The 15,763-nt window shown below is 48.1% G+C and overlaps 1 protein-coding gene across 2 annotated transcripts in view; it reads left to right on the top strand.

Moving 5' to 3' along the window:
- Positions 1 to 8,256, top strand: part of LOC310712078 (F-box only protein 44-like) — a 31,613-nt gene extending 23,357 nt beyond the window's left edge. The window contains exons 1-6 of one of the 2 annotated variants that reach the window (XM_083514719.1): positions 2,004 to 2,125; positions 3,948 to 4,209; positions 4,770 to 4,950; positions 5,763 to 5,858; positions 6,774 to 6,888; positions 7,320 to 8,256. In XM_083514719.1, the coding sequence (XP_083370845.1) occupies positions 3,966 to 4,209; positions 4,770 to 4,950; positions 5,763 to 5,858; positions 6,774 to 6,888; positions 7,320 to 7,682 (999 nt within the window). In that variant the 5' untranslated portion in view covers positions 2,004 to 2,125; positions 3,948 to 3,965 and the 3' untranslated portion in view covers positions 7,683 to 8,256. Of the gene's footprint in view, positions 1 to 2,003; positions 2,126 to 3,947; positions 4,210 to 4,769; positions 4,951 to 5,762; positions 5,859 to 6,773; positions 6,889 to 7,319 lie in introns of those variants that run through there. The other variant, XM_083514720.1, reaches the window with a different exon arrangement.
- The last annotated feature ends 7,507 nt before the right edge of the window (positions 8,257 to 15,763 follow it).

Consider the following 15,763-nt stretch of genomic DNA (forward strand, 5'->3'; position numbering starts at 1 on the left):
AGCTACACTGGCAAAGAAAAAGCGCTTTATATGCGTTGTTTATAACACTGTGGCACCAGATGGCTGTGGAGTTCCGCTTTTCCCATACAAAGTTTAGAACGCGTTTAACTGAAATGCTTCTTTGGTGTGTCCAGATCCAGCCCTGGTCTCCCAGGTCCTAATCCAACAGAAACCAGTCCACCACGCTGTCTCTCAGAATATATGTGTGTGTGTGTGTGTACATATTCATAGTTTTACATAACTTACTTTTCTATGACTGTGGCTTGATGCCTCGACGTCGTAGATAACAGTTAATCGGGGTTATCTAGTCCTATTAAGAGGCTGGCAGCGTTGAACCCTTTGCAATATTGGTCCCAAAGCAAGGAGACCTTTCTGCTCTGGGGGCAAAGACAGGCAGTATTTCCAATGCAGATTTTATTGCCATTCTATTATATTTCCTCTGTGCTCGCGTCCTCCTGGTCTTGTGACTCTGGCCCTAAATTGCAAGGCAAAACCATGGGAGATGGGCGCGTGTGTGGAGGCTGCCAGCCTCGAGTCCCTGATTAGATGATGAAATAAATAAATAAAGGTCTTATGTAGATAATAATGGTTCATAAATGTATCAAGCAAACACATACATAGATATATAGGCCACATGTCTGAAGCTGCACAGGAGAGCAGCCATGGAGCCATTTTGACTCCCAGGCTGACCAGGTGTTTCCATGGGAGATGGGCATGTGTGTGGAATCTGCCAGCCTCCAGTCCCTGATTAGATAACATCCTCTTCTCCATAGATCTCCATCATCCTTATAGCAGGATGCTGGGCAACCCTAATAATAATAATAATAATAATAATAATAATAATAATAATAATAATTTATTATTTGTACCCCGCCCATCTGGCTGGGTTTCCCCAGCCACTCTGGCCGGCTTCCATAGAAACCAAAAAACACTAAAATATCATACATTAAAAACTTCCCTGAACAGGGCTGCCTTAAGATGTCTTCTGAATGTCAGGTAGTTGTTTATCGTTTTGACATCTGATGGGAGGGCGTTCCACAGGGCCGGCGCCACTACCGAGAAGGCCCTCTGCCTGGTTCCCTGTAGCTTTGCTTCTCGCAATGAGGGAACCGCCAGAAGGCCCTTGGTGCTGGACCTCAGTGTCCGGGCTGAACAGTGGGGGTGGAGACGCTCCTTCAGGTATACTGGGCCGAGGCCGTTTAGGGCTTTAAAGGTCAACACCAGCACTTTGAATTGTGCTCGGAAACATACTGGGAGCCAATGTAGGTCTTTCAAGACCGGTGTTATGTGGTCCCTTGAGTACTATTGGTCATTTGTCACAGATGCCAACTCTCCTGAGCCAAGGAAAGGCTTGGGATGAGGTGTGTATGGTCCACACTCGCCACCAACCCTTATCCATTTGCAATGGTTTGTTTTACTAGATGGTGCCTCTGGCCACGCTGCTCCTGCCTTTGCAAAGTTGGGTTCGAGATGTGCATTAGCTAGATTTTATTTTTTTATTAAGTTTTAAAATTTTTTATTAAGTTTTAATTTTTTAATTTTTTATTAAGTTTTGCAATTTTCTATTCAACACAATCATCATTATCACGAAAAGAATATATAAATCCCAATCTCTCCCCACCCCCACAAGCAACTTCACTCAACCTCCTTTCCTGGTTCTTTAAGTATTTGCTTCTCCTGCCTGTTTTATTCTACCTTAGTTTTGTAATCATTTAGCTAAATATCGTTGTATTCTTATCAATTTTCTACCATATGTTTTCAAATTACCTCTTACACTTTGTTGTTTTCCCGATTGTTGCATCTTGACTTTTATATTTGTTTTCTTAATTGTAAGTGTTTACTCAAACCCTGCTAGTGAGTCCACTTCTTTACAATATTTTTGTAAACACGCGTTGACTCGCCAGAAGCGCGTCATCTGATGCAAATACGCCCCGGCGGGGATTCCGCTCCTTGCCCTCTCCTCCCGACGAGAGGAACTGATGGCGGTGGGCGGGTCGTTTCTCGGAATTGAGATCCTGGACTAGGATCGCTTTCGTTTTCTCCCTGCTGCCTAGCGGTGGAGCGGGGCGGAGACCAGACTTGCTCTCGGAGGCGCCGCGCGGCTCCTGCGCTCGTTCCAGACCAGGTAAGACTCGGAGGGGATTGGGGGGGGGAGCGCATCCAAGAGGGTGGATCTTTCTTTTTACAGATAACATTTGTATTTAGGCATAATCAATTTTATACATCATGTGATTCCCTGAATCCCCCAGCTTCCCCCCCACCCATGTCTTCCAATATATTTTATGTATATATATAATTCCCCCTTACTGTATTTAATTATATTTATCCAATTTGGTTTATATCCACTTTTAACCCTACAAAATTACATTACAAGTCCTGCTAACGTCTTCAAGTGCTTACAGTGTTCTTTAAGATATTCTATAAACTTTTTCAATTCCTTAAATTTCTTATCATCTTGGTGTCTGATCTTCCCGGTCAATTTTGCCATTTTGGCGTAGTCCATCATCTTGATTATCCATTCTTCTTTGGTTGGAGTTTTCTCTTATTTCCACCCCTGGGCGAAAAGCATCCTCGCAGCTGTCGCATACATAAAGAGTCTTTTCAGGTCCTTTGGTATTTCTTCAAAGGGTGGGTCTTTACAATGGGGCAGGATCTGGGAAGGGCAGCCGACAGGAGTCCATTTGCACTTGGGCTCTCAGATAGAACTCTGCACATGCTCAAAGCGTCCCTCTTCACAAAGAGGCAGGTTCTGTGGAACGACACCCCTGTAAGGTAGACTAGTATGAGTGAAGATCGAACACACACACCACCCTTCAAAAAAAATGTATTGACCCTGACAGGGGTGCCAACTTGAATAAAATGTGGGGGGAGGGGCAGGTAAGCCCTGCCTTGCATAATCAATCACATGATGCAATGCCTTAAGGACCGCCTCTTTCCATATGGACCTACCTGGACCCTGAGATCATCTTCTGAGGCCTCCTCCTCACGATGTCCAGAGGGTGGCAACATGAGAACGTGTCCTTCTCTGCAGTGGCTCCCCGTCTGTGGAATGCTCTCCCCAGGGAAGTTTGCCTGGCGCCTTCATTATACACCTTTAGGCGCCAGGCAAAAAGTTCCTTTTTAACCAGGCCTTTGGTTGCCCTGATCAACATCCCATACCCTTTGAAATGTGGCTCTTTTTAAGGAGGTATTGTTGGGTTATTGCTTTTATTTTTAATTTATATATTGTGATCTTTCGATGTGAACCGCCCTGAGACCTTTGGGTATATTAAGTGAAAGGAAAGTAAAGATGATAATTAGACAAAATCAAGGGTGAGGATTTGCTGAACTAAATTTTTGAAATGGGAACGCAGAAAGGGGAGGTATGAGGAGGTCGGTGAAATAAGTTTTAAGAAAATAAGGTATTGAAATTATACTTGTTCTTTTTTATGTTATTTTCGTTTGTGTGTGTGTGTATTGTTATGTTTGTTATAATTTGAAAATCTTAATAAATATTTATATATATATAAAAAAGAGAGACCTTTGGGTATAGGGCGGTATACTTCCCTATGGGGAAGTAAAGCCCAATCAACCCCTGGAAGTTGGCTGCTAGTATGGACACGGAGCCAGAGAGATTTGTGCTAGCTGCTCACTATTAAACAGGGAGGTACATAAATTTCTCCAACTGAACCAGGAACAGGAGACACAAGTCTTAATGGCATGGCATGGCTTTCCACCTCCTGCACCCATCTCGGGGAGCGGGTCATGAATCAATGGACAGCAGGGTTGGGAAATGCTAAGCTAGATGGATCAATCTAGTCTGACTAGGTATAAAGCAGCTGAACTGAAGCATTTAACGCTGCAACATTTTGTTGCAGTACCCCGCTTTTCCTTGCCTATGGCCACTCACAGATCTTGTATGTTTGCTTCTTCCCTTTGCTCCCCTCTTTCGTGGTTCATCTCTTCAGGCGGCTGAGACCTCATTGATGGCAGGGAACATGGAAAATTTGCCCGAACACCTTCTGTTGGATATCTTGTCTCTGGTTCCAGCAAGCGACCTCATTTGCAATTGCCGGCTGGTCTGTTCTCAGTGGCGGGACTTGGTAGACCTGCCGGTCCTGTGGAAGCGCAAGTTCCAGAAAAGGGACCACGACTCTTCTCCAAAGCCATTGGCTTTCTACATTTTCTCCCACCTAAAAAAGAACTTAATCAAGAACCCTGATGGTCAAGGTACGTCCCCATTTATCTGGGAGAATAAAGTGCTCCTGGACAGAAATCTGAATAATAAAGCCTTTAGGAACATAGGAAGCTGCTGTACACTGAGTCCCAATATTGGTTCATCTAGCACAGTAATGTCTACACTCGGGCTGGGCAATATATCGTCCAAAACCGTTTTGAAGTTCTGGGTGTCTACTACTTAATCATGCAAACCAAGGGTGATAATTTAACTACGTTCATTTCCAGGCTGCCTGTTTTTTGCCCCTTCATCCTGATTATTTGCCCCACATTTAAGGATACTGGCTATTTATAGAGCAAATTCATTTGTGGGGAGGTTTTATGGCATTGTGTCAAGAAGTCTGATTTGTTGAGATGCGGGTTCCTTGCACACGATCATCAGACCAGCCTAAATCTGAGACCCTGAACTTTCCATTATGCAACTGGGTCTCTCTTGGAAAGAGTGACAGTCTGAAAGTGGCCTAAGTCATTCTTGTTTTCTTTCTAACCCACGGGCTGCTTCCATGCACTCAAAGCATCTCTCTTCATTTTCCCTACCACACACACTGCATCAGATGGCCTGGACTCCTGGGAAATCCAGACACCTGCCGAGGGCCACTGGGAAACTGAGGAACTGTCCATAGAAGACTCAAAAAGCGTCGGTGAGATGCTCAGCCCTTATAAAATGGGCTATTTTTGGGAGAATGATGAAGATGCTCCTGTTCAGCTCTACAAATGCTTTGCTGCACGTAACGGGTGAGGAACCTATCATTGTCCGAACTGAAATCCAATTAAAGATGAGGAAAGGGAGTTTTCATTTTCCCTGGTGCGAGTTCTTGTGCTTCACTCTATTCTGCATAAGGAGAGCCCCCCCCCCAATAAATATAACCCATAAAAATGCAATGGTCACAAAATCCTATCAAATGAGCTGTTCTTTTTTTTGTATGGACTAAAGAAGTGTGAGTTGTGGGGAGTGATGAGGGCCAGTCCCCCAGTGGCTTTCCCTTAAAAAGGTTGCTAGCAGACCATCATTCCTTGCCTCTGCATAGGAGGGGGCAAACTTTCTTTCCAGGGAGCTAGAGGTGGCCCACAATAGCCAGTTGCTGAGCCTTTTAGAACACGTGGTCCAAAAGCTGTGGATAAAAGGTAAAGGTCAAGAACCCCTGGATGGTTAAGTCCAGTCAAAGGCAACTATGGGGTTGTGGCGCTCGTCTCGCATTCAGGCTGAGGGGCCGGCGTTTGTCCACAGACAGCTTTCCGGGTCATGTGGTCAGCAGGACTAGACCGCTTCTGGCACAACGGGACACCGTGACGGGAGCCAGAGTTCATGGAAACACTGTTTACCTTCCCGCCGGAGTGGTACCTATTTATCTACTTGCACTTTGACGTGCTTTCGAACTGCTAGGTTGGCAGGAGCTGGGACAGAGCAACGGGAGCTCACCCCGTTGCAGGGATTCGAACAGCCAACCTTCTGATGGGCATGCCCAAGAGGCTCAGTGGTTTAGACCACAGCGCCACCTACATCCCCCAATGCTGTGGGGTAGTGATGGTGTTCTTTAATGTCTCAGGCCCTGCAGCAAGTCTCAGCTCATCACCTTGAAGGACGAGGGCTACTGGGACGAACTGATGGATGAAGCCAGACCCATGATTGAGGTGAAGGACTGGTGAGTGCCAAGTGTCCTGTCCCAGCTGGGGCTCAGGGAGGGTGGACACCCCAAACCAAGTTCTTGGCATGTGTGAGGATAGTCCAAGGATAGATGAGGTCAGTGGGTTGGAGGCAGAGGGGAGGGTCTGCTTGGACCTAGGCTTCAGCCCCAGGGGCAGTTGTCTAGAGGAATGAAGGCTGCCTTTGGCCATCACTTCCATGGCAGCACAGAGAGGGCAGTGGTTCCCAAGGGTTTCAGTCTTATCTGGAGATGCCAAGGATTGAACAAGAGACCTTCGGTATGCAAAGCAGATGCTCCAACCACTGAGCTACTGCCAATTAGGGATTGCAGTTTGTCTCCGCTTATTTAGAGTGGCACCCAGTCCAAATTAGTTACCACATGTGTTCATCAGGAAGGCACTGGAACCCATCTTTTAGTTTTATTTTGAATGTTAATGAGACACTTCCTAATATTGAGTCTCTTCACTTCCCTGACCAAAGATACCCAGAAATATAAAAATGCTGGCACCAAGATCCAGTGCTTTTTTTCTGGGGAAATGCAGGGGTACATATACCCCTAAACATTTTGTGAATCTAATGGGAGAAGAAACTTTAAAAATGTAATTTCTTCTCTAGCACGGTAAATCATCAGCTGTGTCATATGAAGTAATCCAAATGAAAAAAAAGTTTCTTTGTACTTTTTTCCACTTACTGTATTTATTTCCCCTGATTTGAACTATAACATGGTGATTTTATTGAGTCAAAATGAGAGTACCCCTAAACATTTTTTAGGAAAAAAAGCACTGCCAAGATCTCTCTCAATCACCATGTTGTAGTGGCAGAAATAGTGGTGGTTGATGTGCCCAGCTGGATCTCAATTTGTCCCAGGCTCATATAATTTCTCTCTCTTCCTTCTCCCCCCCACCAAAAACAGCATTTCAAGAGAGCCTGGTTCACGCTATAAACTGACCGTGAAGCTGTTGTCTGCAGACTCTGAAGTCCTTGAAGAACATCAATATGAAGAACCTAGTGTGTCAATGTGGTTTCCGGTGAGCTGAGCCTGAGTAGAAAATGCAAGCTTTGTTAAATTCGTGGAGGGTTGTCTATGGGGGTGAAAGGGGTCCCACCAACATCCGTCTGCTACGATGTGCAGGCCTTCTTGTGTAAATATTTCATAAAAGATATATACCACTAGATTGTAGAAAACCTTAAAGTGTCTTACTGACAAGCAGCTCAGCTGGTTGACTACCTGCGAGCTTCCTCTTGCTTAACATCAGGCAAGAGGAGAATGGGGACAAAACTAGACTTTGTTGACTGCCTCTGCCTCTCTTTGGCTCTGGCTCCCCCTACTGTTGGCTTCCGCCCTTCTGCCCCTCCAGCCACTGCTGTGGGGTAAAGGTTTCATCCTGGAAGGGGTAGTTTCTTCTCTGCAACCTCCCCCAGGCCCAGCAGCCCCGTCCCTTTTTTCTCTCCTCTCCAGGTTTCACACACTTTTGAAAACTACCCTCAAGGTGTCCGTCATATCCTCTTTGAACACAAAGCGGTCAAGAAAATCAGCCTCCTTAAGTTCCTCTACCCGGAGCACTGCCCAAGTGAAGACAGTGAGCCATCCTGGGCTGGGATGAAGGTATTGCAAAGCAGTATCACACTTCACCCACCACCAATGGCAGAAGAAGAGGATGACGATTACTACGACTACAGGGATTACCCCGATTCATCGGAGCATTCCAGTGGTGACGAATCGCCTTACAGGTTTTTTTACAGTGCGTCTGGTTGTGATTCGTGGTACAATGATGACTGGTACAATGATGACTGGTACAATGATGACCGCTCCTCTTCTTAACGCCATCATCCCTTCTCTCATCTGCACTAAATTTTGCACCCAGTTGTGGCCTCGATTTTGGGTGCTCTTTGCTTCTCTCAACTTGTATCTTTTGCAGATGCTCTGTATCTACAAATCTGTGATCTGGAAGCATGTCTGAATATGAAAGCAAGGCAAGAGATGGGATGGCAAGGAGGTTGCTGAAAACCGACTACCTCTTTCTTATTTTTTAAGTGAGATGGTTTTGGGATAACAAGGTGTCCTCTTCCCCCACCCCCATTGGATAGGGCACATCGCAACGATGGGTGGCAATCTGTACTCTTAATGCTGCAGATCATGGCATCAGTGACACTGGCATAGATCTAAAAAAAGACCCCCCATTTTAACACTATGTGTTGAACCAAAGGTGAATCGTTCCGGAAATTGTGCTAATGCCATCTTGGTAGTCAAGATAACACCACAATTAATGGGTAGCTGTTGTAGCAACGAGGTCATATATGCTTATAATCGCTTGCTTTGATACAAGCTAATTAGCCGAGTTTGGTGGTGTCCTTATCTGTGGGCTTGGGGTGCTGGGCTCTGAGTCCACAAAGAGGAACTACCGTATTTTTCGCCCTATAGGACGCACTTTTTCCCCTCCAAAAATGAAGGGGAAATGTGTGTGCGTCCTATGGGGCAAATGCAGGCTTTCGCTGAAGCCTGGAGAGCGAGAGGCATCGGTGCGCACCGACCCCTCTCGCTCTCCAGGCTTCAGGAAGCTATCCGCAAGTCTTGCAAGCCCGGCGGGAGGTCCCGCGGGCTCGCAAGGCTTGCGGGCAGAAGACTGCAGCCCACAAGCTCGCGGGATAGCGGGGAGCCGGAGCGCAGCCACCCCGCTATTCCCCAAACTGATCTGGAGGCTGGCGGGGGGGGAGAAGCAAGCTTGCTTCTCCCCCCCCCCTCCGCCAGCCCCACAAGCTTGGGGTGGCGGAGCGCCGCCACCCCACTATTCCCGGACCTGGTCTGGAGGCTGGGGGGGGGAGCAAGCTTGCATCTCCCCCCCCCCGCCAGCCCCACAAACTTGGGGGACAGCGGGTCAAGCCACTGTCCCACGGAGGCTAGGGAGGCTGTCTCTGAAGGCAGAAGAGGCAGACGGAGCGCTCCGTCTCCCTCTTCCAGCTTTGGGATGGCTGCGCAAACCTGGGGGGGAAATAAAAAATTTTTCCTTGATTTCCCCGCCAAAAAACTAGGTGCGTCCTATGGGCTGGTGCGTCCTGTAGGGCGAAAAATACGGTATCTATAAGATTAGGTATTGGCCACCCAAGCCCTCATCTGGGCAGGTGAAGCAATGGGATGTCCTAGGCAATGAAATGTATGCTGCTTTGCATATGCAGAATGTATTCACTTTTGCTTGGGTATGGACAGACCATCTCCTTGCTGCAGTGTCTGTCCTGCATCTCTGCAAGAGAAGGCCAGGAGATCTGGCTTCCTGGCTTCCTGTAAGCCTATACATTCCTTAATAAAGCACTAGAATGGATCATTCTCGCGTCTTTGGCCTCCTTCTTTGTCATACCTGCACCCAGCCACTCCCACGAGCCCTCCTCTGGGTCTACGGTTCAGAACACCCGGGTACCAGACTTTACCTTAAACGTGACCTGGAAGGCATAAGCAAAGATCCCGGCCTCTTAATGGCTAATATCACGCTAACCCCACATGCCAGCAAAGTTCAACTATCGCCTCCTGTTGGGAAGAATGGAGTTCTGCACAGACAGTGAATGAATCTTCCTGCAAAAGTGAAGCTATGAATCAGGAAACAAACAACATAAACAATCAGTCATTTTTTATGCAGTTCATGTTCATTTAGCTAGAAACTAGCCCAAGGTGAACAAAATAACTTGGGTTACAGATAGGTAGCCGTGTTGGTCTGCCATAGTCAAAATAAAAAAATTCCTTCCAGTAGCACCTTAAAGACCAACTGTGTGTATCTGAATACATGTGTGTATCTGAAGAAGTGTGCATGCACACGAAAGCTCATACCAAGAACTAACTTAGTTGGTCTTTAAGGTGCTACTGGAAGGAATTTTTTTATTTTGAAAATAACTTGGGATAAAGGTGAACAATAATTACTTGGGATAAAAGTGACAAGACTGCATGCATGCTTTTTCCAAGCAGAAGGGTCACAATATAAGCGGGCAGCAAATCATACACCTTGATCCCGCTTATATTGTGACCCTTCTGCTTGGAAAAAGCATGCATGCAGTCTTGTCACTTTTATCCCAAGTAATAAACTAACCTGTAATCCTCTGGGGTGTGAAGTTATTGTGGGTGTAAGGTTATGGGTATAAACACATATTCACAACAGATACACAGTTCAACTCCAGTAGAAGATCCTAAACTTCTTGGGTGGTGCACATATCCTGACAGCTTACCTATCTAAAAGTGAAAATTTCCTCTTCTAGGCAGCAATGAACAGAGCAGAAGGTCTTTCAGCAGGGGGCCGGTCCACTGTCCTTCAGACCCTGTGGGGGCCGGACTATAGGGGGGAGATGAACAACTAATTCCTATGCCCCACAAATAACTCAGAGATGTCTTTTAAATAAAAGGACACATTCCACTCATGTAAAAACACCAGGCAGGCCCCACAAGTAACCCAGAGATGCCTTTTAAATAAAAGGATACATTCAACTCATGTAAAAACACGCTGATTTCCAGACCATCCACGAGCCGGATTTAGAAGGCAATTGGGCTGGATCCGGCCCCTGGGCCTTAGTTAGCCTACCCATGCTCTACTACTTCCAGCCAACCAAGCTGGATCTGACCAGTGGCGTAGCGTGGGGGGTGCAGGGGGGGCCGGGCGCAACATCTAGGGGTTAGGGTTAGGGGGCGCAAATCCACGGGTTAGGGGGCGCAAATTACTTGCCCCGGGTGCTGACAACCCACGCTACGCCACTGGATCTGACAGAATTTGGGGGGGGTGGGGGTGTCTGAAATTCAGCCCCCCGTTGGCTCACTCACTTGCCGTCTTTCTCCTCATGTAAGTTGGACCAGCACACCATAAATCAATAGTCCTATCCCAACATGAGCTCATCCCTGCTTACGTGTTGTTCACATGAGCTTGCTGAGACGCATCCTGGTTTCAGTGATTTGAAATAGCCGCCAGATGTTCCAACCCAAACCCTGCTTGACTTTCCTGCCTGTGTCCTGTATCTGTTTAGCAAACTGCCCCTTGCTCTTCTGGTCTGCTCCTTGCATTGTCCACAAGCGCCTCTCTTCCTGTTCTCCCTCCAGCCTTCCTGCAGGCCTAACCCCAGTATCCTTTTCTATTGTAGCCAGCACTGTGATGTTAAGTGTGAGATAGATATGGGACAGAAGCCTCAGTACAGTGGTACCTCAGGTTACGTACTTAATTCTTTCCGGAGGTCCGTTCTTAACCTGAAACTCTTCTTAACCTGAAGCACCACTTTAGCTAATGGGGCCTCCTGCTGCTGCCGTGCCGCCAGAGCGTGATTTCTGTTCTCATCCTGAAGCAAAGTTCTTAACCTGAAGCACTATTTCTGGGTTAGCAGAGTGTGTAACCTGAAGCCTATGTAACCTGAAGCGTATGTAACCCGAGGTACCACTGTTCTATGCATGAACTGAAGTTCTTCAAGTTGCAGTTCCTTGTTAGGGGTGGATACTGTTGTAAGAATTTTAAGGCCTCAAATACAGTGGTACCTCGGGTTAAGAACTTAATTCGTTCTGGAGTTCAGGTCTTAACCTGAAATTGTTCTTAACCTGAGGTACCGCTTTAGCTAATGGGGCCTCCTGCTGTTGCCGCGCCGCCGGAGCACGATTTCTGTTCTCATCCTGAAGCAAAGTTCTTAACCCGAGGTACTATTTCTGGGTTAGTGGAGTCTGTAACCTGAAGCATATGTAACCCGAGGTACCACTGTACTGTCAATGAAAGGGACTTCAGAAATACCGACCAGGAATGTAAAAATCAGGCAGCAAAGTTTCTTAAAGAAAAAGTTTTTTTATTTGGATTTTTTGTCCGACAAAAAGCAAATAGGGTGCATTCAGGAAAATGAAGAATGCCCACCCCTCCTTGGGGGTAGCTAACTCATATACCTTCTTGCTAAGCATAGTTCAGCCCCTTGGCATCCCTTTAGCCAATGATTGACAATTTCCTATGGTCATTGATGCATATTCATTAAAGCTCAACCAATGAATAAATTGGTGTGTCCTTTCGGTTCCAAGTTGCCTATTCCACTAGGTGGCGCTACTGGCTTATAATCTACTTAACCTCTGTACTAGTTCCTGGAAGTGCCCCTGAACCCCCCACTTCCTAGAAATGTGCCGAAGTGAGTCGTGTGGTTTAGCAACTTCACACCTAAGAGTTCTATCTGGACCCTGGCGGTTAGCAAACATCCTGCTACTTGCCTTTGTCAGGGGTCGTTTCTCAGAAATGGCTTAACCTCAGGTGCAAGCTACCCTAACCGCATCCTTGCAAGCTAGCTGCCTCTACAGAAGGTGGCAAAGTGGTAAACAGGAGAAAGAGAAATAGTCTTTAGCTTGCAAAAATGACTTTATGCTTTTAGCTTCTAGTTTGCTCTCAAAATGGTGTCAGAGGTTCTTAAATGGCTTTAGAGGTCCTTAGCCTGGCTCTCCATTGGTCATCCTGACCTTCACCCCTTCATTCCCCCCTTTCCATCACGAAAATGCTGACCGGCACGGTTCTCCATTTTCGCTTGATGGACCTATAGGTACAATATCATAGAGAGCCAGGAAATGTACACTCCTGTGGATACACTGGCCTCCCTCTATGACCCTGTCAAGTCTTCAAATATGGTTCTGGGGAACCACGTAGGTGGTGTTCAGAATCTTGACCTCGCACGCATACCCAGCACTCAGACCTGTTCAGGCTCTTGGCCACAGCCGTGGTCATGTTCAGGAAGGTGTTCTCCTTCCACCCGGTGGCCATCTGAGAGGTGAGAACCATCAGGAGGCAGGGTATGATCCACATCCTGATTCAAGGGATGTTCGGTGCCCCAGAACAAAGAACTGTACCACCAACACAGAAATACCACAAAAGGGTAATACCGCAGGCCAAAGGGATGGGGGCCCACGAAGGCCAGGTCATGTGGGCCTCTAACTCCTGGCCCTACTGAGGCGTGAACAGCGTCTACACACAAAACGTTCCCACTCTACACAGGGAAAAGTGGCCGCCTGGCACTGATACACTGTTAGGCCTCGGGAGCTCTAGGGATGACAATAGACTCTGTAAAGTTCAAAGGCTGGTCCTACTGGGTGGAGGTCACCTACGTGGTCTCTGACCAGGGCCTATGGAGGCTGAAGCCTGGGGTGGCAACCCTTATGCAGCCACAAGAATACCCTACCACATTCAAGGGTATTATGTGTGGAGTTACCAGGCCCAGTAGTTCAGGCAGTATTCTGGGATTTTTGGGAGGCTCGAGCCACCACGACAACCACAGGTGGGGCTGTAGGATTTACTGGCACTTGTTCAGCAATTTCAATGCGCACCTGGTTCAGGCTCCCTCCCCTGCAATATTTGCATTAAGATAGGCTCCGTCCCATGCAACACCTGGATTAAGATTAGGACCTGGTCTACCAGATGGGGTTGGTACAGTACTCTACCCCCTGAGTGACAGTTGGTTACCCCCCCACAACAGCAAGAGCGGTCCAGAACTCAATAGATTTCGACCGTCTCTGCAACTTCCCGTAGGAGCAGTACCCATGTGCGCTGGACAGTGGTGTGGAAGAGAAGCCACAGTGGGATAGTGGGATGTTTCAATACGGCAACCTCATCAAAGCCCTGTTCCCAATAACCAATGAGAACGCCGTTTCTTACCACTGGCAAGACGAACCAGTCGTAGCAGAGGTCCGCAGGCCAATAGGGTCGGTATGGCTCGGTGGGGTCAGGACAATAGGACATAGAGCAAATCAATACAGAACATAATAGAGAAAAGGGGAAAGTCCTTGTGAAAGTCCTTGTGATGATCAGTCGCAGGATCTCGTTGCCCGTGGCCCCAACGCACTCCCGGTGGCGTCGGACGCAGGGGTGATGATCAGACGCGTGTGATGCACCCAGGGAATCACGTCAGCTACTCTCACCGGAGTTGGGATGGAGAGGAGGACGGTATACGGGCCTCGCCACTTAGGGATGAGGGGGTTGCGCTTCCACGCTGTCACCCGGCTGGAACTGGTGGACCGGCTCAGCGAGACAGCACGGTGTAGCCTCGAGGTAGTACCTGGAAAGGGAAGCAAACACACACGGGGACAGGAATTGCACTTGTTCCTGAGTGATGTGATCTCCCACCCGCCCCAAACTGGCGGGGATGTCTCGGACGAAAGGGGTTGGTCTGCCATACAAAAGTTCAAAGGGTGATAGTCTCAGTCTCTTGGTTGGAGCGCTCCGAATCCGAAACAAGGCAATGGGCAGGACATCTATCCAGTGTAGTCCCGACTCCTGGGTCAGCTTGGCCAAGTGGGTCTTCAAGGTGCGATTCATACGCTCAGGTTTTCCCAAACTCTGGGGTCTGTAGGCTGCGTGTAGCCTTCAGTTTATCTGCAGCGCCTTGCACACTTCTTGCACAACTTCATCAATGAAGACAGGGCCATTTTCACTGCCAATACTTCTGGGGAGGCCACTGTCCAACCCGTCAGCGTGAAGACAAACACAAGCAGGTATTTGATACCCCTAGCTGGAGGCAATTCAGTGAAGTCCACAATCAGGCTCTCCATAGGGGTAAAGCCCACGTGTTGTACACCCGGTGGAGGAAGGTGGCCTTGTCTGGGGGTGTTCTTGGCGCACAGGACACACCCCTGGGATATAGCAGCAACTAGTTGAGAAAGGTTAGTGATATAGAAAAGTCTCCCAAGGTGTGCTCTGGCAGCTGGACCCCCTAGATGAGTGGACTCGTGGTAATTCTTCACAATCACGGTAGCCAGATGTTGGGGCACAAAAACACGGTTGTCTGGTAGACGGAACCATCCCTCCTGGAGTGTTGCACCTTCCTGGTGTGCCCACTGTTGCTCCTCCGGTGTGTAGTGTGGTTCCACATCGTCTGGAGTGAGTTGTGGGATGAGGGCTGCGTTGAGTGCTGGTGGAGGTTTCAAAGCTGCTTCACGAGCTGCGTTGTCTGCCTTCCGGTTGCCCCTAGTGACCATGTCCCGGCCTCTCCGATGGCCTTTGCAGTGCATCACGGCAATCTCTTCGGGACCCATACTGCTTCCAGTAACGTCTCAACTTCTGGACATTAGCCTTGCATCCAGCTGCCAATTGCAGGGCAATGCCTTTTGCTGTTGGACTTCGCCTCAAAACACAAACAACTCTTGGAGACTTTGGCTTTCTTAGAGCTCTTGGAACGGCTTGCCTGGCTTGCACCCCCACTTCTGGGTGCTCTGCTGCCTGAGGAACAACTTGTAACTGCCTTCCTCTTCCCAGTTCTCAGCCTCTCTCCAGCCCACAGTCCATCACACAGATTTATTGAAGCGTAGAAACAGCTTCCCAAAACAGCCTCAGCCCCCTCTGGGCTTGGTACTTTTTCTGGGCATCCTCTAGCCCCCTCTGGGCTTTCTGGGCGTCCTACAGCCCAGCCCCCTCTGGTCTGGCTGCCACTGTGGCCTGACATGCTGTCTTCAGTTCCTGCCATGCGACCCAGGGCTTCCTCCCTTGGAATATTGGCAACAGCCAAGAATCAAGGCTGGCCCTTAAAATGGCTAGGACCCTTTGGTCTCTCTAGAGCATCAGGCACGTCTGCTTCACAAGCTTCCACTGCGCCTGCAGACTTCTCAATGGGTTGGGCAAAGCCTGTTTCAGCCTGCGTACCCCTTATATTTCATAAGGGTGAGAACCGAATGGAGCACATTCACATGCATCTCCTGGCCAAACATGAACTTGCCTGCTTCTTCCACTAGCGTGGCGGTGGCAGTGACAGCCCGCAGACAGGGTGGCCAGCCTTTCGCTGTGGAATCTAATTGCTTGATAGTCTCAAAGGCTTCTTGTTGGGCCGGTCCCCACTCAAAGGGGTCTCTTTCCCTTCCTCTGGTACTCTCATTTAGAGGTTTTGCTAAAATACTGAAGCCTTGGATCAGGATTCTGCAAAAGCCTGCTGCTCCACAAC

This window comes from Podarcis liolepis (assembly GCF_965112155.1).
Source record: "Podarcis liolepis genome assembly, chromosome: 7".
Classification (NCBI taxonomy): Eukaryota; Metazoa; Chordata; class Lepidosauria; order Squamata; family Lacertidae; genus Podarcis; species Podarcis liolepis.